Source organism: Eschrichtius robustus, chromosome 19 (assembly GCF_028021215.1).
Source record: "Eschrichtius robustus isolate mEscRob2 chromosome 19, mEscRob2.pri, whole genome shotgun sequence".
Lineage (NCBI taxonomy): Eukaryota > Metazoa > Chordata > Mammalia > Artiodactyla > Eschrichtiidae > Eschrichtius > Eschrichtius robustus.
In genome coordinates this window covers 3,168,157-3,194,128 of record NC_090842.1, presented here as the reverse complement: position 1 = coordinate 3,194,128, position 25,972 = coordinate 3,168,157, and the positions used below count along the sequence as shown (strand labels likewise).

The window sequence follows — 25,972 nt, the reverse complement described above, 5'->3', positions numbered from 1 at the left end:
ATCTTCAAAGTGCAGGCAAGGCCTGCCCCTTGAGGCATAATAATGGGTTTAAAACATGCTCAGTAAGACCCTCTTGTGAAAAAATAAAAATATCCAGTGCATATACATTTGAAAAAAAAAAAATGAAATCTCCACTTAAATGCTTATCTTGACTTTTCACCCAGGATCAACTGCAAAAGCACTTCTGTTTAGAAAGCACAGTTCAGCCAAAATCCAGCTTGATTTTCAGGAACAGAGAAATGGAGGGAAAGAAAACATACGGAAAACATACGACAGTGGACAAATGAGCGTGTGAGCATCTGTCTGGCCTCGTCTGTGACGTAGGCTGGGACAACTCATTGAAAGCCAGGACTTCCTAGACACAGAGCTCCCTGCTGTTCAGGGGCAGATGGCCGAGAGCAGAGGGTGTTCACCCTGAGGGAGGAGCCTGGCCGGAAAGGTAAGGAGGGGACAGAGGTGAGACCACACAGCCAAGGGTCCACGTCAGATTGGCCTCCATCTCCGACACCAGGACTGAGCTGTGACAAGCAGTCTGCACCCAGGGGACTGAACCACCTGGCTTCTGCGAGCTGAACGCATCTTTTCCCTTCTAGGGAAAAGGAGCCAGGCCAAGGAGCCAGGAACACAAGGATGTCTTCTGGATCTGAGCCGCCATGCCTCTGCATCTGGTCCTCTGTCCACCTTCTCTTAATCCCCCACGCCTCTCAAGTTCAAAACACAGACTCCCCCAAATTAAATTGCTGTCAGCATTTACTCCTACTTGTTTACTGCCCACTCAGTCCCCTAAACCAAGACACCAGCAGGGCTGTGACGTCCAGCAGGCTGAAGGACCAGGATAAGCCAAAGCCTGAACATGGACCTTTCCGCCTTCAAAAGATGGGAAGTATATTACGGCTGACTTCCCTGCCCCTCAGGAGATACCAGGCACCAACTGAAGCTCTGACTTCCCGGAAAGGACTGAACTCAAAGCAGCTCGTGCAGCAAAGCTCCACCACATCCCGCTGTGCTGGGCTCTGAAGTTCGCCGGGGGCCGGAGTGGGATGTTGTCACGGGTCAGGGTGCGGCTCTCCAGCGCGGCCGCCCGCCGGGCCACTGGCCCCCTGCTGCCTGGCCAGCGCCACCCTCGCTGTGTTGGCGCCCAGACAGAAGCCCTGCAAGCGAGAGATGGCCTGCCAGGCCTCGGCCGGGTCCCGGTAGTGGAGGAAGGCCCCGCGCTGCGGCCCCTGCCAAGTGAGCCGTGAGGGAGCCGCGCCCCGTGCGCTGAGGGCTCGCTTCAGCTCACTCACCCGGGCGTCCCGGGGGAGGTTCCCAACGTAAACAGTGCTGGAAGGCACATCCTCCCCCGGCACGGAGCCCGATTCCAGCGAGGGCAGCTCCCGCGGGCTTCTGACGGTGCTCAGGGCGGCCCGGGCACCCGGAAGGCTCCGGTGTTTATCCCGAAGGGTGACGTCCTTCCCGGCCTGCTCCTCTCGGCAGCGCAGGCTTCTGAGGACTGGCATTTTCCCCATCATCTCACAGCTGATCTGAAAAAGCAAGGCAGTTCCAGCTATTCTTGGGGTGTCCAAAAGGGACCATGACTTGGTCACAAGGGAAGAGAACTCAGTCACTCAGGGGCCTCTGCCCCACATGCTCGTGGAAGCCTGCATCCACTCAGGCCAGCCACCTCCATCTGCCGCTCTGCATCTGCCCGACAGGCCGTGGCCGCTGGCAGGAACCGGATGGCTTTCTCCATTTTCCTGGGGGCCCAGAAGGCAGACAACCAAGGCTTCCTACGCAGAAGGCGAAGAGCTAGGGGCTTCCCTGGCGGTCCAGTGGTTGGGACTTTGCCTTCCAAGGCAGGGGGTACGGATGTGACATGCCTCACCGCCAAAAAACCAACACATAAAACAGAAGCAACACTGTAACAAATTCAATAAAGACTTTAAGTCCACATCAAAAAAAAAAAAAAAATCTTAAAAGAAAAACGAAGGGGAGGAGCTAAGATCACTGGTATGAGGGTTACAGGGTCACAAATGGCAACCGCCCTGGCGACCCCAGGATAATGGGGCGGTTTCTGCTTCCACACCCGTCTCCTCCCCGACCTACGCCTTTGGGTGGGATGAGGTCTTTAATGGGGCCGTGGGGATCTCCTTCTCAGCCTCCCCACCCCCAACCCCCGCCCCGCACCCCTTAACTAAGGGCCAAACCCATCCAGACCTCTGGGAAAAAGCACAGACAAGGCGAATGTGAAACAGAATGCTACATGGAGAACACCTTCTAGCAAAGGGTGATCAGGCTACAAAATAACCAATCCCACACACAATTTACATCTCAAAGAGAAGGACTTTTACACAAAGGACACTTCTGGCTTTTTGGTCAAATTGATCAGCAAGTATTTCCTGAGCACCCATAGCAACGGAGGTGACAGGAGAGCCCCAATACTCGAGGTGAAGCCTGAACAGGACACCCACGGCTCCATCCTGTGGGGCAGGGGTATTGGGGGCTGAGCCTGGGGCAGAAGTGGTTCATGTCTCTTAAGGAATCCCAAGGCAGAAATGAAACAGAAAGCCATGCTTAGTTCTTTTCGATAATTCATTCTTTAGAGATGCTTTCTGTCTTCTGTTTGGGGCACAAAGCATGTAAATGATCAGTCACCAAGGGAATTCCTTGGCAGTCAAGTGGTTAGGACTCCATGATTTCACTGCTGAGGGCATGGGTTCAATCCCTGGTTGGGGAACTAAGATCCCACAAAGCTGTGCAGTGTGGCCGGGGGGGGGGGGCGGGGGTGGAATCAGTCACCAAGAGGCAAGCAATGGTCCAAACATGGGCTTCCCACAGATGTGGGTACATCAGAACACAGACCAGCACACAAGGTGGACAGCTATAATTTTTCTACAAAAATAGTTCAACTGGTACCAGTGTTCTCAATATGTTCAGAATCCTATGTAGCTTAGGGCAATGGTCCTTATCCTTGTCAGGGTGTCAGGGACCCTGGAGAGAAGCTGGGGTTCCCTCCCAAGAAGGGCTCCCCCACAATTCTCTGTACAATTTCCCAGCATCTGTTCATGGACCTACAAACTGCAAGAGGCACACAGATCCCAGGTTGAGAATCAATGGATTAGAATAAGATTTAAAGAAACACAAACACCTAAGCACGGCAAGTACCTTCTCACAAACCTGCAGGCTCCTAATCCTCATCAATTTCGTCCCAGGTCTCTCTCCCAGTGCTATGCAAACGATGCTGTCCACCGTGGCAAAGCCTTGCCTGGTGGTCAGAGCCCTCCCCAGCCAGACGCTGCCCTTGTCCCCGGCACAGCCAAGTCAGGAGCCTTGCGGGGGGCACCCGACCACTCGGGTCTTCAGAACAGAGCACACTCTTAGCGCAAAGAAAAACTCCCTCCTTCTCATGTTTCCCATTGTTGAGATACAAAGAGAAAAACAAAAACCACGTCGATGCCACGGAGACACCCACAAGATGGAGCCACTCTTCCTGATCAAAGGGAATCTTCCTCCACTTGACCCTCTGCCATCTCCTGAACTGACGCATCTGAAGGTGATTAAACTCACAGACCAGTCCTCCAGAGGCTCCGGTTCCCAAAGAATCCCAAAGACCATGCGAGTCTGGCCAACCCAACTCCCTCCCACGTCCCCCTTCTGCCTTCTTAAGGAGTTCAGATTCTTGCATTCTTTCAAAGTATCTAGGAGCAAATTTAAACTGGTCATAATTAGGTTCTTGGGGATTTCTTAAGTTACTGGATCTAGCATTGAGAAAGAATGATCAAATCTAAAACTGTAATTACAATCAGAGAAGAAGTGCGACTATGTCCTTGCATGAGAGGACTAAACGTTACCCCCATCCCAGCAGCAGCAGCAGGAGCCGCCAGCCCACACCTCCTGGGAAGTGCCGTGCGTCCGCTGGGCCCACTGTGGCCAGATGAGCGCCCCTGAAGTGCCCAGTGGACCCACAGGGCTGCCTCAGGCAGAGGTGCGTGTCCTCAGGAAGCCGGACCCACGGGGTGAGGCTCCACGCTCAGGCAGCAGAAAGCCACCCTAGAACGTGTGTGAAGCAAACACGCATCCTTCTGTGCACGTCCCCGGGAGCTACCTGATCCCAAGCTGGCGCACATACAAACTGCAATCAGCTGCAGGATAAGGAAAGCCTTCCAGCACACACTGCGAACTGAGTCCACAGCACCGCCACGCTGGCGCACACCAAGGGACCTTTGGAAACGGAAACACAGAAATGCGAGGCTCGTACGTAGAGCTGCTCGTCTTGAGAGCAGTACGTTCTTTGGAACAACAGAGCTCAGCGTCAGCTCCCTCTCCGTGCCGCTCCCACCCCGTGAGTTCTAAAGGACAGACCTCCCTGACCGTGAGGGGCCTTTGCCACTTTCCCAGCCATTTGCCACCTATGTGCTCCTCATGGGATGGCGCAGGTTGACGGTGGCCCTACAGCCGACAGGCTTCTGCGAGCCAGGTGGACGGGCTGGACACCCACACAGGACCCACAGTGCTGCTCTCTCTCTATTTTTCCTGGCTGGCAATTAGGAACGTTTGTTAGGTTTTGTCTATTTGCCATGTGAAATGAAAGATTCTGCTTGTTAATCAAAGCAAAAAAATGTATGCCCTTCTGTAACTAATCATACCATTTAAAAAGCAAGTATAAAGCAAAATTGATTTTTTTTTGTACGCTACAATCACTTTTTGCTGAAGCATGCAGATGGCAGTCATTTATAAATATATGTTCCCTTTAGAGATTAAATTAAACCTATCCCCTAGAAATGCTCGCTAAGTCCAATACAATCAGAAATCTGACTCTCGAGGCATCTGCTGCCAACCCAAGAAGAAGACACTCGGCTCTAACCTCCCTCCGCCACACGCTGGGGTTACACTCTGGGATAAACTGATTTTCTTTCTGGTTCTCACTTCACGTGACCAGAAGATAAGGTGCTTGGGAGGTATGACCTCATTCTATAATGCCAGGATGTGCTGGAGCAGCTGCTGGCAAGGTTAAACAGAAACACCAGAAGTATTTCTAATGAGAACTACAACTTCCATAAAAATCACGCTAGTCTCTTGCAAGACTTAGAAGGTGGGTCGAGGAGACCCACTGTCCGAGGTGACTGGAGCTGGAAACAGAGTCCATATCAGATCGGTCTATCGGCTGGGGCAGTACTCACATTTCTTGAGAAGTTGGAGCAAAGCTGGAAAATCAAATGCTGTACAGTCTTTGTGTATTAAGAATGAGTTAAAAAAAAAAAAAGCATCCCATTTTGTACCTATTTCAAAACATTTCATCTGGGAGGGCTACAGTGTTTAGAAGAAAAAGGGGACTCCAGATATTCCAATGATACAGACAAGAGGCAAATTCCTAGAGTCTGGTCCTTGCATGACAAGTCTATGGGCGGAGCATCACAGAAGGGTTTACCGGTATGTGCCAAACAAAGAGCCAACCTGAAACAGTACTATAACCCAGCACTGAACTGCCCCCCCACCTCCTCAAATCTTCAGTGGAATTAGGGACTTTGTCCCCAGAGTCAATCAAAACGCACTCTGGCTGCACACATAGCAAGGCCAAGACAGAAACCCCAGGGGCTAGAGAGAGTCCTTGCCTTCACAGGACTCATCCCTCTGCATGGCAGAACTGAGAACACAGGACCCAAAATAAGAAATGGCCTTTTACGAGCTAGGGATTCTTGCCAAGGCCTCACTAACCATTAGCATCCTCCAGGAAGAGGAGGAATAAGCCAACGTCCCGATGAGCAGGCTGAGATGTCTCAGGAAGCTGGGGTTGAATCTGGTTTCCTTTCATCTCAGAGGGATTATATTCAACTAACACAACTGATAACCTAATTTGCTGCTTTCTTTATATTTTTCTTGTTAAAATCTGCAGACTGTAACCACGGCTATTCTCCAAGGCAACCATCTCTCTCTCCCTGGAGAGGCCCCCAGAATCCTCCCAGCCTGCGCTGCAGCTGGCCCTCAGCTATGAAGTGCTGGCCCCAGGGCACCTGCAGCCTCACTGTGGCCGCCCCTGTGATGTATCCTCCCCAGACCGCGCGCTCACCTCTGAGCACAGCCACCTTGCTCCCACGGCCTGTATGTCAGTCACCATTCAAAGGGAGGCTGTGGGTCTGAATTCTGGGGAACCCTGAGTTCTAAATGTCCCGAGGGACGTTTCAATAGTCATGAAGGATGCTGCGGCCTTCTCCCTGGTGCTCCGGGTGCACGTGCACGGTCCCACACCCCATCTCAGGGTCTCATGTGCTCCCCTCTGCTCTCCTCAGGGGCTATCCTGGCAGGAGCGCAGGCATCTGTGCGGAAGCCCTCAGGGTGCGGTGAGAGCACAGGGCTCATCCTCGGAGGTGGATGCTGCTGATTCCCACGCCCACAGGAAGGAGGCCTTCCAGCTCTGGATGACTCAGGTTTAAGGAATGGGAAACATGGACAAACATGCTAATTTGACCAAGAGTTTCAATCCAAACAGAGTACAACTTCTCCAGTTTTCTCAGTAATTCTGGCTATTTACCAGTAGATGGCATCATAACCTACAGGTTGGCTTCTGGGGTCAAACTCCAATTGCAGACCAGTCTGCGATACACGCCACTGCCTATTCTGGAGATAAAAGTCACCACGGCATCAGCTTACGAAGGCTTTGGGTACTGCCTCCTACGCAATTTGGTTCTGCATGGAGATGCAGACGGCATTAAGAAAATCTAGGTTTGCAAAAGGAAAGACTGATGATTAGGACCATGCATAGCAGGGACGGCAGAAGACAGCTCTTAGAAGTGAAAACCAGCTGGCAAACAGACTCAAGGCGTCAGCTCTCCTAGTTGAGTTGGTCACTTCCCGCCGCCTATAGCTGGTGTTGTGTAGAGACCTTGAACCCTGCCTGCTCGTCAGAACCAGCAGGTTTGCAAAGTAGATTCTCCAGCCCATGCTTGGAGACCGTGATTCAGAAGCAGAAAGGTTCAGAAACTCATGGGTGACTCTAACGCACAGCCATGCAGGCCGGGGGCAGCTGCCATGCCAGACAGAGAACGCAGGGAAAGCGGAGGTGCCTGTAAGCCACGGGCCGGCGCTGGCCTCACTGCACACCACGGGGACCCACCTTGGACCACACGATTCCTGCTGGCTTGGGGCGCGCACAGCCCGTGGTGACGACTCGAGTTGGAGTGAGAATATAGTCCACGGTGAGGTCGTGATCCTCAAGGAGTGTCTCAGGTATGTCGACAACCTGGTCAAACAGAGGCGCGTGAAGAAGCTGACAGGGACACGGCCCCAGCTGTGTTCGCTGCACCGCTGGGTGGAAGCACGATGTCCCCCAAACCCATCGTGGGCAAGGCCGAGCTGCCGCACCAAGCGAATCCAGCCTGGCTGAGCGACGCCACGCCTGACACGGCAGGCAGTGACGGCAGAGACCCTGCCCCGCCCCGCCCCGTGCTCTCGGTAAGCAGCAGTAGCTCTGCTGGCCTGATCCCAGGAAGCACCTGGCAGTCGTGGACGATGGTGACCACCGGCGTCCCCTGGCTGACCGCTCCCATCGACACCATCATGGCGTATTCAAGGTCGGCATAGCCTTCTCCCTTCCCAATTCTCCAGCCTAAGAACAACGCAGAGGATCAGCGTCTCTGTGGGGTCTGGGGAACCACGCAGGATTACATTTCTCATCGTGGACTCAGAGGAGTTACAGAGGAAGAGCCACACTAAATGCGTACAGTGGTTAACACACAGTGAAGTGAGCGTGGAGCCTTTTAAACACAGAGACCTCTCCTTTACCAAGGAAACTGAGCTTGCATTTATGTGAGCTTTATGTTTACGATTAAAAGTAGTGAAACAGTAGTTTTTAAAAACACTAAGAACAAATTCCTACTAAAGGCAAATCTTTTTCATCATGGAGGGAAAGCAGAAAGTTTAAATCAGGGACATGGCTGTGAGACGGCACAGCCTTGCCTTGTAAAAGCACTAAGGACTCACCCAGCGCAGCCCCACAGCTTGGAAGGAGGCGGTTTAAGCAGCACTAGTGCTATTTTGCAAATTCACAAATGCGGCACAAGAAAAGGATTCATCATCTGAAGCTGAAGGACAAGCTAAGCAGGAGAAAAGAACGCAGGACAGTGGACGGTGGACGTTAGCACGCCGCTAGCTCCCAGCCGCATCCAGTTCCCCTTCTTGGTAGGATGCCCAGGCCTTCTACGTAACGTCAGCATCATCACCAAGCGTGTGAGCGCCATCACTCATGCGTCCTTGTAAGATTCAGACCTGACTGAGCTACTTTTACAATGAAAAGCCTTCAACCGTGCATGCAAAGAAGCAAGAGAAAGACAATTCAACAGCAGAACAGCAAAGGGTACAAAGAGTCCAGAGAGAGACAGGCGGATGGACACTGAACACAGGAGAAACGTTCAAGCTCACCCAAATCAGATGCAAGTGAAGAGGCAACTCAAATACCACTGTTCACTATCAGACACGAAAACTGAGGCGGGATAATTCTAGCTATTAACAGGAGAAGAGGGAGAGACGCAAGCAGATGGTGTGGGGATGTGAGGTGAGCACACTTTCTGGTGCGTAATCTGGCAACATCCATCAGGATTTAAAAACCCTTTGGTCCGGCAATTCCTCTCCTAGGAATCATCCCACGGATAGTCCTCAAAGGTACCCCTAGAGCATATGATAAGATTACACCTCATTCTGGCGCTATTTGCAAGGGAAAGACGGAAACCAACACTGGAGATAACTTAAATGTATGTCAGTCAGGGCTGATGAACAGGAGGAGGCTGAGCTCTGTGCTGACGGGCAGAGCCCTTGGAGACGCAGACGCAGTGGCAGCAGGGCACAGAGCGCTGTCAGTGCGGAAACAGAACCAACATGAACACGCAGCCCGCACACAGAACACTCGAGACGCCTGTATCTCACACCACAACAGCTGATACTTCTGTGGGCATCAGGGGACAGGCAGAGGGAAAGTGGCCAGGCAATGCTTTCTGTGCTATCCACATTTTTTAAACACATGCATGGTGATTTTGTTGTTTTAATTAGGGGGTTATCGGAACAGTGACAGTTACAAAACATTGTTTTCTTTTTCATACATCCTGAACTAAAAAAGAAAACTCCTGGTGTCCTTTTAAAAGAAGAAATCTTTGCTAACTTCCCATTGCCAAAAGAGTACAGCCCAATTCCCGGCATCTGGCCTCAGGTCTCTGGAAGGACAGCCCCGGACACTAGAGGGTCATGCTACATGACCACGGCACTCCCTCTCCCTGTCCTGCGCCACCTGCCTCGAACACGCCTGGCGCATAGGAGCTAACCCTGAGGCCTCTTCTGAGGTCGCCCTGCTCCGAGCTGGCGAGCCCCTCCTCTGAGCCCCACTACGTCCACCCCGGCTTCTGTTTCCAGCACTGAGCACGTCGCATCGTGGTTCAGCTCCCATGTCCGCTCCTCCCACCCACTGAGGACCCACAGCAGAGCCCACTCAGCGCCGGCCTGGCATCCGGCACACAGTGGGCACACGTGTGCTCATGTGTGCCCGTCCCTGAGAACACAGGTAAAGCATCTGTAACTGGGAATACATGGAAGACAAGGAATAAAGACCTGTAACATCTCACTCCTAAGCATCTCACACAGTAGCTCAGAGCAGGAACTGAGAAAAGAGTAAGTTTAAGGTGATGGTATTAAAGGCCAACATTTAAAACACGACGTTCGGGGTTCAGAACAAATGATTTAGAGCACTGCTCGCCAACTGTTTATTCGGAACCTCTATTGAAGGAAGAACTTGGCTCTGGCCGATTAACTTCCAAAGGGAGATCTGAGGATGAGCATCTCAGGACATCCTCTTGGCGGGAAGGGAGGAGGGAGAAGGCTTTCCTAGCGAGGGTGGGGGTCCCAATCACACCACACAAGCGCAGCTCTGCAATGTGCTCACCCTGCCGCAGAATCAGCAGCTCGTTTCCAACAGCACCCAGCTGGGCCTGGGGCAGAGCAGGGCAGAGAGGAAGAGGCCCTCGGGAACCCCCGAGACGAGTGCTGAGGGTGGCTCAGCCCAGGGCAGAGGCTGGCATAGCGACCTGCCCTGTCCCTGCTCACAGGCCTGCGGGGTGAAGCTCCAGGCCCCACAGGCAGGCTCAGGACGCCCCGCCCCGTCCAGGAGGCCGCTGCTTCACAACAAAAAGGAGCTTCAGAACCCAACGTTTCTCCACTTACTGGAGGCTCTCCAAAACCAACTATTTACTGACGCACTGCAAATAAATTCAGCTCCAGTTCCAGTTAACTTAAGAACAGAGGGGAAATCTTTCACCACCTGAAGAGAGATTATCTCACTTTATTTTTCCTGTTATGAAAAGTGAAAATGCTGTAAAGGTGTTGAGTGGGGCTGAGAGTGGGAGGGACCGAGTTAATTCTTCAAAATGAGTGATAGATGCAGTGGTTATGCAGGCCAGGCACGCGTCCAGAAAGCTGAAATTACTCACCATCAATGTCTGAAAGGCGACCGGAGCGCTGGGGGAACATCAGGCTGCAGGGTAAGTGGTCACATCCGAGAGTTTCTGTTCTTAATCTTACCTTTTTCAGAAACAGCCACGGACCCCACCACCACTAAGTCCACAAGGACCCTGGAATCCAAGCCCACGGGAGTGCTGTAGTTCCTCACGCCCTGCGGACAGACACGCGGCCTGAGAGCTCCCTGGCAGAGAGACCACCCGTCTCATAACCCACGGGGAGATGCACTCAGGGTCTGAACAACCTCCCGAGGGAAGCAAGCACGTGCACCATCCCACAGCAAACACGCAGCATCACGGAAGCGGCAGCTCAGGAAAACCACGGATCCGAACCATTTTAAGACAATTCCCCACATTCTTCCCCAGCAAAGACATCAGGAGGAACTGATAGCACAACGACCAGGATATTCATTTCATAATATTCAACAAATCATTTTCCTCCAAGAGGCAGGAGAGCACAGTGATTAGAACACAGGCTCGGGAGTCACAAAGAACTGGGTCCAGATCCCTCTCCTCTGTGGCCTCAACAGGAGGAAACTCTCTGAGCTTCAGTCTCTTCCTTTGTAAGACAGGGACACCAGCCCTGCCTCGTCCGACACGTTGGAATGAAATGACAGAGCGCAGGTAAAGCGTCTAGCACGTAAGACATGGCCATTAAGTGTGTGTGACATATTAGTTCACTGTGAAACACTGGAGGCCTCTCTCTGTGTGAACAGCTGATCACTCCTAACATATTAATTACTCAACCAAAAAGCACCCAAAGCACACCCACTTATGCTAACTAATGGAGGCCTGTGTGCGAAGCACAGGGAGGCTCCTGTGGCCATGATTCTGATAATGGGCGCCAGGGAAATCTAGGAAACTAGAGTAGGATGCTGCACGGCCCAGTACCCGGCAGCAGTGGTCGCTGGATGCGGTACGGTGCCCTGTCGACAAGCACGTGACAAGTCCCTATAGGATCGGTACCATGATTGGGGCGTCCCAACCATCAAACCGCGGTCATCGGCCCGCGGTGCCCCCACTGCGGGAAAGCGTGTCTTTTGTTGAGCTCACAGCGGCCACGCAGGCAGGTCTCTTGCCCACGGCCCATGTCCTCAAGCCCATTTCAGTGAGCTTGGTGCCTGGCAGCCTTGGGGAGCATGCACCCGCCTGGGGTTTTCTGTGTTGTAACCTGTCTGTCAGGTCCCCTCTTCTCTCGGGGGCTCAGCCTCACCTGCTCAGTCTGACCAGACACAGCGTGAGCAACCAGGAGTCACCCTGACTCTCCAAAATCCTGTTCTATTCAACCAAGAGTCACCGGATGGGCAGAGAGACTTATGAGGCAGTTAACAGACCTTTCTGTCTGCCCTCTGGGGTGGTTACCAGAACACTCCTGAGTCAAAGAGTAAATACAAAGACAACGATGGCAGACACAGGTGGCTGGGGTGTGACAGTAGCAGGGGGCTGAGGGACAAACTCAGAGTCTTATCTGCCAAGAAGTAAGGCTACATCACAGTCTCCTACAGTGATATGCACGGTGGCAGCATTTCACCACTAAGCTTTGGCAACCTAAATAATAATCGTACTAAATTTGCATCTGCATTACATGTGGCTTTAAGAGTCTCTCTCTACTTTGCCATTTTTCCTCTGCCACAAAGAAAACAAAAATCTTTGGTTTCCTTTACCTGCACTCTGTCATTCTGAGGTTCATGGCCCTGGATCTCTGATTTCCATCCGGTATCTCATGATACAACAGAGCCCAAACACAGTTCAGTCTGTATGCAAGTTCAGTTGTGAGAGCTGGTCTGGCTTTACCCAGGCCGGGACCAGCCAGTGCTGGCACTTCACAGGGCCTCCTGGCAACGAGCCCCATGTCGGTCACCCTTCAGAGGGGAGTGGGATGCTGTTAAGGGTGACACAGACCACTACACCAGCACCACAGCCACGTCTGACCTGGACCTCAGTACGTGGAAAGGGGCTGCTTTCACTGTCCGGAACCTACGACTTATAACAGATCACATTCCCTGCCAGCTCTCGGAAGTATGGGCTCAGATCTGTGGCCACGACCGCCAACTGCAGGGGATCACGGGGTGGGCACTTTGAACACTGACCAGAACCAGGGTTATCTCTTATTTTTCTACATTTATTTTCCCTTTGTTCTTTTTCCTACGTGTATTTTATTATCTTATTTTACTATATGTATTTTTGTATGCCACATCAAATTCTATTTTTGCAATAAGACAGGTTATCAATAAATAGCGATAAAGCGTTCACTTTTTATACACTAGACTTAAGTGGAAAATCCCTTTTTAAAAGGAATATTTTGATGCCCTATTTCTTCTTCCCACTGGATTAGGAATCAAATGACCTGGGGTCAACTCTAGAACTCTGAAAAGTCACCAAATTCTATTTCTTCATCTATAAAATACTAGACAAATTCCATTATAAGGCACTCTAATGTAATATTTACACACTGGTTTTCTGGCATTGTGAGGCAGTGAAGAAAATCATATTGCTAAATCACTAAAGCCATTATTACTTTAGCACTTGGTAAGGCAATTTCCAATTGAACATATTTTGGAAATTCTACCCTGTGTCCCCATTTGCTCTGGTGGCATCTGAGAAAATGCTATAGGACACTGAACAGCATCAAAAGTTAACACCAGAGGGCGTCAGAGTACTGGAAAATTGGCTTTCCCTTTTCTTTTTTAACGGGGGAATTTACTATTTCTCAGCTTAGTGCAAGAGAAAAACCGAGTTACAGGCAGTTTTTCTGCTTGGCTCCTGTAATGACAAGATTGCTGAATACTTAACATCACTCTTCATTTGGCTTTGTTACACACAGATTTCACCTTGGCAGATTTACACTGTTCTAACTCACCAGAAGTCACAGATGAGAACGGTTCTTCCCTGTGGCCGGTGTTGCTTCTCAAACTTACCTGAGAGGTGGCACATTTTCTCAAGATGTCTTTAGTTGCCCCGGGGGGTGGGGTGATCTTATTAAACAACCCCGTTCTCAGTCGTGGTGTTGGAACCAACAACGTTTTTTTGCTCTTTTAAAAGAAAAGACAATGAATAAATTACAAAATTTAAGATGGGAACTTTCTTGTGTATATTTTTAACATTGCAGGAACAGAAGCAAGTTACTATTACCTGCATTTTGGGGTGTGCGCCAAGGAGATGAGTTGCTTTGCAAACCCAAGTGAATAACACAGGGGCCAATTCTACCTAGAGCAGCTGCACTAGCCGCCTCAGAATAAAGGGGCAGGGGGGTTGTGAAGCTCGCTGACTCAACTCTACTTGCCATTCAAAATGCGTACAGGTGCAAAGGACAATGCAAATCCAGATGCAGTCTGTTCTCACGGAAACTCCAGCCATAACCTGCCTGTGCCCTCTGCTCCCAGCGTTAAGCACTACCCAGGTACAGGGATGTTTTACCTCGAAGCTGGCATTACACAGCCACATTAAAAACATTACCCCATCAAGCACTTATATCTAGTTTGCTGCTCAATAAATCACAGTCTGAGAGATCAGTGCTCATTACAATCAGCATTTTATATTGACCTGGGTTGATAACCGTCTTCTTCTATTTAGTTCTCAAATACCTACTGCGAGCCCCAGGGCAGGGGTTTTCAAAGTGGGGGCCCCCGGCCAGCAGCGTCAGCAGCCCCTGGACGCCTGTCAGAAGTGATCAGAAGCCCCGTGGGGCCCAGCAACCTGCTTTAACAAGCCCACCCGGTAATACTGATGCGCAAGAAAGTTGGAGAAACAAGGCCCAAGGACACCGCTGCAGATTACACAGGGGTGGGCCATGAGGCAATCATAAAATTTATAAACTCTCTCATGTAAAAGATCACATATTCTACTTTTTGTGCAGGAGATGACAGCCTGAGACCAATAAAAGACCTATAAAATCACAGTTTGGCTTATTTAAATAAAGGTTTTCAACCCCAAGAAGAGTATTTCAGCAAAAGTAACGAGTACATGCTACTCTCCTTTTGAGTGTGACAGAGGTGGGTGATTTTGTTTGCAGTCTCCAGATCCTGGTATACTGCACACTACTCTGATCGCCCCTTGGCTGTATACCAGAGTGCCCTGGGGAGCTCTGAGACTCCCCAATGTCCAGTTCCACTCGAGCCTGACTCAGAACCGGACACTGGCAAGAGTCTTCAAAGCTCCTCAGGGGTGCTGACTTACAGCCAGTGTGCTCAGGCCCAGGGATCTCAAAGCTCCATCAGGGCGTTTACTATGAAAAGGTTCTAGAACCGAATGAAGGTCTGGGGTCAAGCCCGGGAAGCTGTGCCCCCAGGTGTGATCTGCGGCCGTACGCATCACTATCCTTGCCTGCCGAGGTATGCACTTTTCCACACAGGATGAAAGGCGCCCGCAGATCAAGGATTCTTAGGAGTTGTAGGGAAACTGAGTCGCCACCCGAGGCCTGGTGGCATACAGCAGAATCCCACAGACCCCACACTGCCACACGCAGCGCTACACTCACTGTAAAGGGTGTTTTGTTTCAGCAAAACAACATCAGCCATTACACTAAATGAGTGCTGTTATCTGAATTTTACTGCTTTTATAGTTTTGTTTATATGTAATTTACATGTTTACTTTGGTTTTACAGTCACATAAGATCCTGAGCATTATAATTTATGCCAAGTTTTATGTTAATACTTATTAAATTATAACAAATTGAAGCAACCCTGGGGGAATTTTTCTTCTTGAAACGGGGCCTATTATAGCTAAGTTAAGAAACACTGTTCTAATTCATATATTTTGGGGACTCATTTATCAGATCTCTTACTCATGGGTTATCAAGTTTCAAAGAATTACAGTATTACAAATGTAGCAAATGAAATATATTGCAATCATTCGCTTCTGGAGAGGTACACTATAATTGGGATGCCTCAAAGTCACGGTTTCACAGTCTTTTCTCTTTGAATTCAGACATGTTCAGGACTTCTGACCGACAGACAACGAAAGAGTTCTGGACGGTCCTGGAAAAAACAACTCCAAGGACGCTTTCTGCACCGGAGGGAGTCAGAAGCACCATCTTTCCACATGTGGGACTGTGCACGCCTGCCAGCCACCTGAGGAAGGTGGGCCGCTCAGCAGCCAGGGCTCAGGCTCAGGGAATGGGATTACCTGCAGCGCCAGCAGCCGGACGCCTTCCAGCGGTTTATCAGGGTCCACTTTAACTTCCTGTGTTCTGGCAAAAACCTCGAGGTCTTTGATGTTTTGGCAAGCCAGATAAGAGCCCTGGTTAGGCAGATAGACAAAGGTGCACTTACGTCGAGGACGAAGAAGCGGGCATTTTTCTGGGGTGCGTCAGGGTTGACTTTAATGGTTCTGGCCATTTTGAACGCCTGCAAACGTGGGAAATGCTCAGCGGCCCGAGAAGCACCCTGTTTTTAAATGCAAGTGCACGTTACTAAGAGGCCACCACCCTGGGCCACCCTCAGCCTGATGCTCCAGCATCTCCCCCAGGCAGGCGCGGGGGCCAACTGTGAGACCAGGTCTGGGGTCACCCGAGAAATGTCTAAGGAAGCAGCCAGGTAGAAAGGGCTGAGAAGCCAGCCTCGCTGGCTGGGGCTCCCTCTCAGAGCCCGTCACTCCTCAGGAGCCAACTGTGTGAAAAGGCACCACAACGATCGAACGCTTCCAGCCAGGAGAAACATTTCACTCTGTACCAAACGGGGGACAGTAGCCTTAGCACCTCCTCATGGCAAGGTGCAACCCACCCACCAACCCTGCACAGAGAGGCAAGAGGTGCTCGAGAGCGAAGGTTAAGTAACAAGATGAAGGACGTCTCAAAGCATAAAAGTACCCCGGCCAGCTGGCTCGGATTTCACACCACTCGCTCACTGTTCACCGCGTTCAAATCCACCGTGAAGCAGGATGGTAACTGTCTTACTACTGTTACTCATTTAGGGGTGTCCTGCTTTCACTGCGAGCGCTCCAGGAATGCTTCAGTACCTTGAAGTTGGGAATCCTGTGATGAACAGGCCGGGGAAAATCAGCTAAATTTCGTGACTCCATGTAGTCCCAAATCTGCTCACGAATGTCCTGCTTGGAAACACCTACGGCAATAAAGGGTGTGACTGATGAACTCACAGACAGGAAGCCCACGGTGCAGCAGGCCCGGGGCCCGGGGCCCGCCTGCTCCCGCTGCACCCCCAGCTCTGCCCCGCCAGACAGAACCTAGGGCTTCTGATCCCTACGTCGAAAAACTAGGGTCAGTGATAAGTTTTTACACCTCAGTAAACTGCTATAGTCCAAACACAGTGTAAATTCAATGTAACCCAAGTGTTAATTAAGCTAGTTCTATGAACCTGCAGCGGCGGGAGAACAAACGCAACCCAAGCCATGGACCCAAGCATTCCTAACTCCAAACGTGGAGATACGAGTTCTGCTCAGTTAAGGCTCTGTGATCTCACTCTCAGTCTATCGGTCTCGGGACAGCTGTGATTACTGCACTCCTGCTGTAAGTCCTGTTCGCTTCTCTTAGACCTAAGTGATTCGTAACCCAGCTACTATTTTGGATTACCAACTACAATCCCCTTTTTTTGCGGGAATCTTTATTCTAGACCTCACTTTGGTAATGGATTTTTAGGCAACAAATATTCCTTAATGACTTGATTGGGAGAGTCCTAAGAAAATCCGCATCAACCATGTGCCCCTCTTGGAATGGAGAACTATGAAAAGCAGCTTCCAGTTACGCAGGAAAAAATAAAATCAGCACATTCATACAAACAATTTTAAAATATTCACTGAATTTTTGTTTTTCTTAGTCCACAAAGATATCCCTGCACTCGTACAGAAGTTCGTTTCAAATCACTTTGGTGTGATGGGGCACCTCTCATCACCCAGGCAGGAGAGAGGGGCAGGTTCAACCTCTCAAGTCCTCCGTCTCCCCTACGTGAGTGGAGGCTGCTCAAAAGTGACACAAGGGAGCAGCCCCACAGCCAGAGAGCTGGGGGCACCAACCTGGCTGGTGGGACGTGGCTGACAGCTGGCTTCTTACCATAAACGTTTACGAACTGTGTGGCTTTGAATCTTGTGAATAAATTACATTTTAAAAGCTTAATTCTTTTGTAAATGGAGTTTTAAAACATACAAGGGCATCTATAATGAAGAGCCTCTCTCCTCACTGTCTGCCGAGTACCAGGTCCCTTCCCCCTAGGCAATCAGTGCACCTATTTGTTCTAGTGAATTCTTCCCCAGGCATCTCAGGCTTCTCACTGGAGACACTCCAGTCTTGCCCTCATCTTCTTTCCCTAAGAGGGTGTGCTATACATGCAGCTACATACACTGCTTTGAACCCTGCTGCTACTTACTTACTATCTTGCAGATTGGTCCATATGGTATACAAAAGGACCCCCATCCTTTTCTGCAGGTGCACAGTTTCCCACGATGCGGGCAGGTCAAATTTTACTCAAGACTGATGGGCAACAGGTGGTTTCCAACCTTGTTACCGATGTGTGCCTTTACAGCCCTTGCCCATTTTACAGTGATTTGTTAAACCTCTACATGTAGTTTTAAGGCGTTAAGGGCCAGAGCCAAAGGTTTCCACTGCTTATGCCCACAGGCTAGACACAGATTCCCTTGGAAAAGCAACCATACCAGGCCCTTCACAGCCAGACCCCAGAGCTTCCTGGACTTCCTGCAAACACTGCTGGTGCCTCTTGACCCTAGTTGTGCTTCTGAACCACTGCAGAAATCAAGAATGCAGATTCGAGTGTACTTAGGGAACGCGCATCTCCAAAGATGCCGGCCAAGACTATACTACTGTTGGCCTGGCTAGGGCCATGCTGGCAGTTTCCAGCACTTGGCTTGTTCTTTCCTGCTGGGAGCTCTGCATTTGCTGGTCTCTGCTGGAAAGTCTGTTCTACTCCCTGTCCCTCAGGCAAACCCTCACTCTGCAAGGCCCAGCTTCGGCACCACCTCCAGGAAGTCTCCCCTCCATGCTGTTCCAGTGCCCCGAGGATCCCTGGCACAGGGTGTGGAATGAGCTGCAAAGCTCTCCTGGCCGCTTCAGCCTCATCTCCTGTCACCCTCACATCGAATTCAAAAAGTGGCCCAACCACGCCGGTACCTAGCCCCACACACCTGTCCCCCTGTCTTTTTCAGGCCTTTGTACCTCCTCTCCTCCCCTCGCCTCCCAGGTTCTCCCCCTCCTCTCCCTTCAGGCCTAGCTGAAACGCCACCTCCCCCAGAAAGCATTCTGAGTGCTCGGTCACAGACAGACGTCCCTCCTTTAGGACCCTCCCCCCTTGAGGAACCCAGAGCACGCTCACTGCTTGCTTTTTCAAACAGAAACCATTACATCGACACAACTATTAAAAAGCTACTACATTTATCACTGTCACTAACAACCCAGACGTCCAATAATATCCCCAACACTGTGCACAGTGCTGTGTGGGACACAGAGATGTAGGCATTGGGGCCCTTGCTCCAGAGTCAGTAAATCACAAACATCCGGGTGACTCCCATTTAGAAAGCAATGGGCTAATTGCAAGGCGAGGGAGAGAATAAAAGGGCAGGTTCTTGCCCTTGGAAAGTTACCAAAACATGGGAAATAATTACAATAATAAAACGCGACATATATTAATGTGAGAAATGCATGAACCCTGTTCCGTAACTGCCCAACAGGTCAGCCTGGGTCTCGTTCCTTCTACCTCTAGCCCTGAGGTCACTCCTGGCATCTCCAAAGGTCTTTGTCACCATCCCACTGAACTATCGGCACCTGTTTACTGTGCTGTTTCCACGCTACCCAGACAGTAAGGGAGGAGTGGATTTATTCAGGGTTGTCGAACCGGGCTTTAACAGACCCTGGGGCACCAACAGCCTTCGTAACACCTTTGCCAGGCAATTCTGCAATCAATAACCAAAGCTCAGGGGCTCTGGGGCGAGCCTCCCCAAGGCCTAGGGAAGGGCCTGGGACAGCCGAGGTCTCGGAAACCATCCGTTAAGAGGTCTGTGATGCAGGACGCCAGCGTTTAGGTTAAATTGGCTGCCGGTCGTGCCCCTGCCAGCAGCTGTGAGCCGCCGTTTCCCCTGCTGTAAAGAGGGCGTGATACGGGAGACACATCTCACGGGGGCGCACGGACAGTACCACGTACCCAGAAGATGGTCTCCCTTCCTCTTCCCACCTGCTTCACCGACAGTGTCGGGTATCCGGGTCGCAACCGACCGCAGGTTCGACCCCGCACCCGCCTCCGACCCCTCTGAGACCCCGCCCGCCCCGCCACGTCCCGTCTGCCCAATCCCCGGGGACCCCTCCGCGTCCCCGCCCGTCTCTCAGCGGCCCCTCCGACTCCCCGCGTCCCCGCCCGTCTCTCAGCGGCCCCTCCGACTCCCCGCGTCCCCGCCCGTCTCTCAGCGGCCCCTCCGACTCCCCGCGTCCCCGCCCGTCTCTCAGCGGCCCCTCCGCGGCCCCGGCCCGTCTCTCAGGTGGTTCCTCCGCCTCCCCGCCCGTCTCTCAGCGGCCCCTCCGCCTCCCCGCGTCCCCGGCCCGTCTCTCAGCGGCCCCTCCGCCTCCCCGCCCGTCTCTCAGTGGCCCCTCCGCGTCCCCGGCCCGTCTCTCAGGTGGTCCCTCCGGCGACTCCTCACCCGCCCTCGGCTCCATGGCGACGCCGTCAGTGCGCGACAGCTCCCCCAGCGGAGTCCGGCACAAAGTGACGACACCTGTGCGCGCCCTCCAGGCGCCTGCGCACTGGCCTGGGGTGGGGGTGGGGGCGGTGGCGTAGCCGCTGAGGCCTGGTGGGAACGTTCTGCGGCGCGCATGCGCGTGCGGCTCCGCGGGCCTTGCGAAGGGAGGTGGGCGTGGGGCCTGAGGGTTTGTTCTCTGAGCAGGCCAGCATAGAGCCCCTGCTCCGACGTGCGTTTGCCGGGCGCTGGGGAGCTACCGAGTGAACAACCCCTGGACTGTCGGAGCCCACTGCCAATTCAAACACAGCTACCTCCTCTTCTATTCCCCAGAGGCCCCCTACTCCGGGAAGCCGGCCTGGATTGTTCCTCCATGCCGCGATCCCTCTCCTGTGAGACCCTACAAACGTTAAATGCCGCAGTTTATTTTCTGTTCCCTGACTTCCCCCTGCATCATCTACACACACACACCCCTCCTAAAGTGCTAAACAAATAAATAAATAATTCTAATAACAAAGGCTGGCTCCCGAGAAGCTAGAAGATTCCCTTCCCCCTGGGGAGCCGCTCTGCTTCATTCGGTCCTTTACAGGCCCCCTAGGGCCTCCCTTGCTTATCGTCACCGTGAGACCCGGTGGTCACTTTAAGGCAGGATGGTGATTCCAAGTCTGGTGTATTCCCTGGGGCTCAGAACACCCATCCCACAGTCTGCAAATTCGGTGAAAAACATATAGCCTCCTCACCTCTTTCTCTCCCTGCCCTGTCCAACAATCAAAGCCTTGTCTGCACCTCCCAGAGAGCAGTCGCTTCTTGCAGGCTCCGATAATGAATCCTTTTACCCCACCCGGTTAATTACAGGCTTGCAAGTTGGTGGTATAAGAAGCTAAAATTTCATAGACACTGAGTCATGTGTTCAGAAGTCATGCCTTCGTGCATACGCTATTGACTGTGTATATATAGTTATGAAATTACATAAACGTATGTTTCCATATAGACTATTTTTGTTTATACAGAAGTTTGTATTTTAACTTTTTAAGTTGACTCTAATTTCTAAGACGCTAACCCTAATCTCAAAGAGGCAGCAAATTAATGGGTTAAGAGATCCCGATTCTCTCACTTGTAGCTGAAAATTTGTGGTTACTTAAGATCTCTAAACCTAAGTTTCCTCACCTGTAAAATGGTGATATTAACAGGACCTACCCCAAAAGAGGATTAAATGAGATGTCACAGGCAGAACATCTTGGCACACAGTATGCATGCGTTATATTTTCCCTTATTTATTAGGGAGGAAAGTCTTGGAAAAGTCATACATTCATTCAATAAACACTTCTTGTGTACTATTATGCCCCAAGGTACCCTGCAAGGCACTGGGGCTGCAGAGAGAAACAAGACAGAGTCACCAGCTGCCTGGAGAGGTAGGACATGTGTGGCAGATGTGAGACTGCTAAACAAAAGTCAGCTCACCCATCTGCCTGGGCACAGGGAAGACTGAACTTCCTGTCCCTGGGGTGTGTTGGGGCCACATGATCTGTTCAGGCCAATGAGTTGTGAATGGAAGTGACATGTGTCACTTGGACACTTAATTCCCAGGGCAGAATCTGCCTCTCTTGCCCCTGCCAAGGTGACAGGAGAGGCAGCCTTTGAAAATCCAGGCTCCTGAGTGACACCCAGCTGGGGTTGGCTCAAGACGAAGTCAATGAGACTTGGGCTGTTTGTTACTGCAGCATACACCAGCCTCAACTGACTGATACACTGTGTAAGCCAACCAATTGCATAGCAACATGCATAAGGGCAACTGTATAGAACTGGCATGAAACGGGCAGCAGAGAGAGGTATGCAATTGACTCTCTTTAAGAAGAAACATATGTATATCTTTAATATTCTATTTTGGAAACATCTACAGTACTCTACTGGATTTCTTGCAATTTTGATGGTATTAATCGTGGCGATGCTTGAATTATGAAGATAGATAAGCTCCTTAGACAATCAGCTTTTGGTTGTTGTTGTTTTTTTAAAACAACCACAAGTTAATGTGATAAACTCCATGGTTGTTCAAGATTGTTTTCCAGAAACTTCCAGAACACAAGGAGAGGGGACATTGGGGGCCAAATTAGGCCCCCACATTAGTGTTTGCAATATGGAAAACCTAATTTCCTTCCATGGAAAGATGTTTGCTCTGTGTCACATCCCTTTTTAAATTTCCAGAGTAACAAAGGTGGTTTTCTCCCAAGTTTTTTTTTTTAATTTCGAAAAATTTCAAACTTAGAAATTGCAAGACCAATAAACAATGAATGTCTACATACCATAGGTTCAGCAATTGTCCTCATTTTAGTACATTTTAGATAACTTTCTCTTTCCTTCTCCTCTCTGTCCACACCCTCCCCCTTGGTTGAATCTTTTAAAAGTTGCAGAGATGATGAATATCAGCTCTAAATATTTTGACATGCATCTTTTAAAAACAAGACATGTTCTTACTTGACCACATACAATGATCACACTCAAGAATTTTAACCTTGATAAAAGATTATTACCTAATACACACGTGAGATTCAAACTTCCCCAGGTATTCTCCTCTATTAGTGTTTTAAAATAATTTCCTCCATCTAGGATTAAGTATTGCATTTAGTTGTTCAGTTTCTTTAATCTTTTAACCAAGAATAGTCCTTACCCCTGTTATTTTGTTGTTTATGGTGCTACCATTTGTGAACGGTGGTTTGGACAGTTTTCGTCAGGGACACACTTTCTGTCCTGGAAAAAATTCCTAGGAGCTGGATTGCAATGGATTTCTAAGAAGCAGCATTGGCTCTGATGAACTCAAGGGTTCATAAGATCCCAAGTAGCTTTTGGAAGCCTGAGACTGCTCTCGTTGCTGGTGCCTTTCCCTAAAACCTCATGAGCCCAGGAGAGAAATGTATTGAAAATAGGGAGGAGAGACACAACAATCCTTTCACTTGTCTAATCTGTTGTTCCTCAGAAGCAGAAGCGGCTGCAGAGGTGTTTTAAGTCTCCCTTAACTTTGGTTAAAGTTAAGGGTTGTTAAAGCCAATGTCAGGCACACACATGCAGCCCAAACATTTTTGATGAGTTCCCTGAAACTCACGCCACACATCGGGCAGAAAGACAGCTGTCCTGGGAAGACACGGAGGAGAGCAATTTGTTAACAGCTCTGGCAAAAATATAGCCAGACTTGTAGACACCTAAGAGGCGCAGGTTTTATTTGCTTAAAACCTCAGCGAGTCTCTCTAGAGGGGATTTCTTGCTCCCCATGCAGTTTCAAAGACATTTCTGTTTTCCAACACATCATGTTCTTGACACATCGCAAAGCTATGGAGAATGTTTTTTTTTCTTGATCGACGCGCCGCGCACAGTTTATTTACCTTCTCTCTCAGAGATTTTGAACTTTATTCCTGCCATGCAATGCTAAGGTGCATCCATAAGGTGTCAGCACCTCCATTGTAACCGGAATGGTTGAGCTTCCCCCCACCCCGCCCCACTATTTCAAGAGTAGTTCCCTGATGGGCCTCAAGGTGGCGCCAACACCACAGGTCCGCCCGAGCCGCCTCCAGGTGCAGGAGCCCGCGGCGCCCAGGCAAGGAGTCGGTGCGGTGGGGCGCGGGGCCGGGGGTGGGGCAGTGACTTGAATATCTTCTGCCTTTATCGTCGCTTATTATTCTACTAATGCACAGGGCTCTCTGGGGCCCGATCTGGCTTTCGGCTCACTGACAGCAAGGTCAAGAAAGGAAGAAATCAGCAGCCCCCAATCCAAAATACCTTGGCAGGAAAAAGAAAAGATCGGAAACATGGTTTTTGCAAAGTCCAGGTGTGTGGAAGGTGTTGTTTTAATAACCTGAACAAACATCTCTCCCGGAGTCCTACCGAGCGGAGAAGAAACCTAATTCCAGGGGCAAAGGAAAATGTCTCTCTCACCTTTTCTGTCTTGATTATAAGGATTTTTCCCCTCCCATCCCACTTTTTTTTTTTGGCGGGGGGAATAATTTAGGCCATTCAGCCTAGTTCTTTTCAGATGTCATTGGTTTAAACCTGGACACCCTTGGAAATATAAACTCAGGCAGAAACTGACATTTCGGGATTTATTTTCCGTGGTCCTTAGCTATTTTGGTTTTTGCCCTGTGCAGTGATAAGACTTTTTTTTTTTTTTTTGGAAGTACCTCGTAAAAGCAGAGTAAATAATATTCCTCCAGGAAGTCTACAGACTGAGGAGTGTTTCTTGATCAATAGTTTGCATTTCCAGTAAAATTGTGAGAACTCGGGCTGCCTGTCACGTACTCCAGGAGAAAGACACTTTTTGCTAGAGTATTTTTTTTTTTATGGATGTGAAAATACTAGAGGTATGAAAAAATAATAAAGTTGTAGTGGGAGTTGGAGGGTTGTGGAGAACGCTCAAACCATTCACCTGTGAGCTGAGGACTGGGCAGTTTATTTTACTTCGTTGCCCCCCAAAAACTCAAGTTAGAGAAAGAACCCAGAGCACCCATAAAAAATTATAGCGAATGTTTCAGAAGCAGAATATTCGAGGTAATAGGAAACTATTTTGTACTTTCCCTTTGATTTTGAATTTATCAGGAGATAATACCATTCAAAGATAATGCATATAAATGTTTTTCTTTTGTTCTGTTATTGAAAATGAATGAAGTATCCCCAATGCGTTCTATTCACCTCCCCCAAAACTAAGACTGGCCGTAGATTCTCTCAAACCCTTTTCCTGGGAATCTAATAAACAACTGATGGGAGAGTGAGGAGGGGAAAAGGAATCCTGAAATACAAAAGCTTTATCCGAAGTCTTCTTCCCTACCCAACCGGACCGACAACTTCCAGAAGAATTCTGACCAGCATTTAGCCCGTCTTATAGATGTCCTGCCCCTTCAGGGAAGCGAGCGGAGGGGGACCTGATTATTCGAGGTGTTGAAGAAATAAATACTCAGTCCACAAATAAACAAACTTTCTGGGACTCCTAGAGAGAAGGAGAAAGCTTTGAAGGGCGAGGATCTCCGAGTCGCTCCTGGTCGATATCCCGAATAATACCATCTCCGGAGGTCTCTTTAACCATTTGCAATCGCTTACCCCATCCTCTCGCGGAGCCCCAGTGCCCAAATCACCTTATCAAACAGCAGCCAAACAGAAAAGACTGAAATACAGAAAGTTAACTTGGAGAATCCCAAGGGGCTTCTCCAGGAACTGGAGGCAAGGGCTGCGCCCAGGGTTGTGGGTTCCAGCCGGTGGGGTGGCGGTCGGGAGCCCGCTCTACGGACGCGCGTCCAGCGCGAAGCCCCAGCGGACCGCAGAGCGCGGAGTGCAGGGCTCGGAGTGCGGGGCGCGGGGTGCGGCTCGGGTTTCTCCTCGCGCGCAGAGGAACCCGGCTTTCCCGGGGCCGGGTGGCTGGTGCATTGTTCCCATCTTTGGGGAGCGCGGGAGTCAGCCTGTCAAAGGGAATTTATCTCTGGGAAAAGGGAGACACGCTGCGAAGCTGGAGTTGGTGGGCTGCAAGCGTCTACGCGGGAGGGGAAAGGGGGAAATGAACAGAATGATTTCACTCTCTTCCCCAAACCCCACAAAACGGCTCCCGATGTCGTGGATGATTTACTGAATCCACGGCGAATTTAGAGGATTATATTGTCAAGATGTCGCTACTTTCCCCACTTCGCCTCTCCCCTATAGACGCCTTGGCCTGCCTCCTCAGGTTGGGGTGAGGGGCACTCGGTTTCTATAATTTGCCTCTAAAACCTTTACAGGTTATTCTTGACTGCCCTGAACCTGGTAACTTCCCGTTGATTATTAATTATTTGCTTAAATAATGACAACATACAGCGGAGGCTCCTCCATTCCAGTCCAGCACGTTTACTTGGAAGCCATTACAC

At 50.3% G+C, this 25,972-nt stretch overlaps 1 protein-coding gene across 5 annotated transcripts in view; it reads right to left on the bottom strand.

The window, feature by feature from the left end:
- Positions 1 to 953: 953 nt before the first annotated feature.
- The window catches only part of MTHFSD (methenyltetrahydrofolate synthetase domain containing), a 29,997-nt gene continuing 4,978 nt past the window's right edge, over positions 954 to 25,972 (bottom strand). Inside the window, exons 1-8 of one of the 5 annotated variants that reach the window (XM_068529443.1) lie at positions 20,064 to 20,142; positions 16,428 to 16,531; positions 15,743 to 15,856; positions 13,391 to 13,504; positions 10,537 to 10,627; positions 7,470 to 7,582; positions 7,091 to 7,216; positions 954 to 1,523 (exon numbers count right to left, since the gene is read on the bottom strand). In XM_068529443.1, the coding sequence (XP_068385544.1) occupies positions 1,047 to 1,523; positions 7,091 to 7,216; positions 7,470 to 7,582; positions 10,537 to 10,627; positions 13,391 to 13,504; positions 15,743 to 15,856; positions 16,428 to 16,531; positions 20,064 to 20,079 (1,155 nt within the window). In that variant the 5' untranslated portion in view covers positions 20,080 to 20,142 and the 3' untranslated portion in view covers positions 954 to 1,046. Of the gene's footprint in view, positions 1,524 to 7,090; positions 7,217 to 7,469; positions 7,583 to 10,536; positions 10,628 to 13,390; positions 13,505 to 15,596; positions 15,711 to 15,742; positions 15,857 to 16,427; positions 16,532 to 17,788; positions 18,562 to 20,063; positions 20,143 to 25,972 lie in introns of those variants that run through there. The other 4 variants (XM_068529445.1, XM_068529444.1, XM_068529446.1 and 1 more) reach the window with 4 other exon arrangements.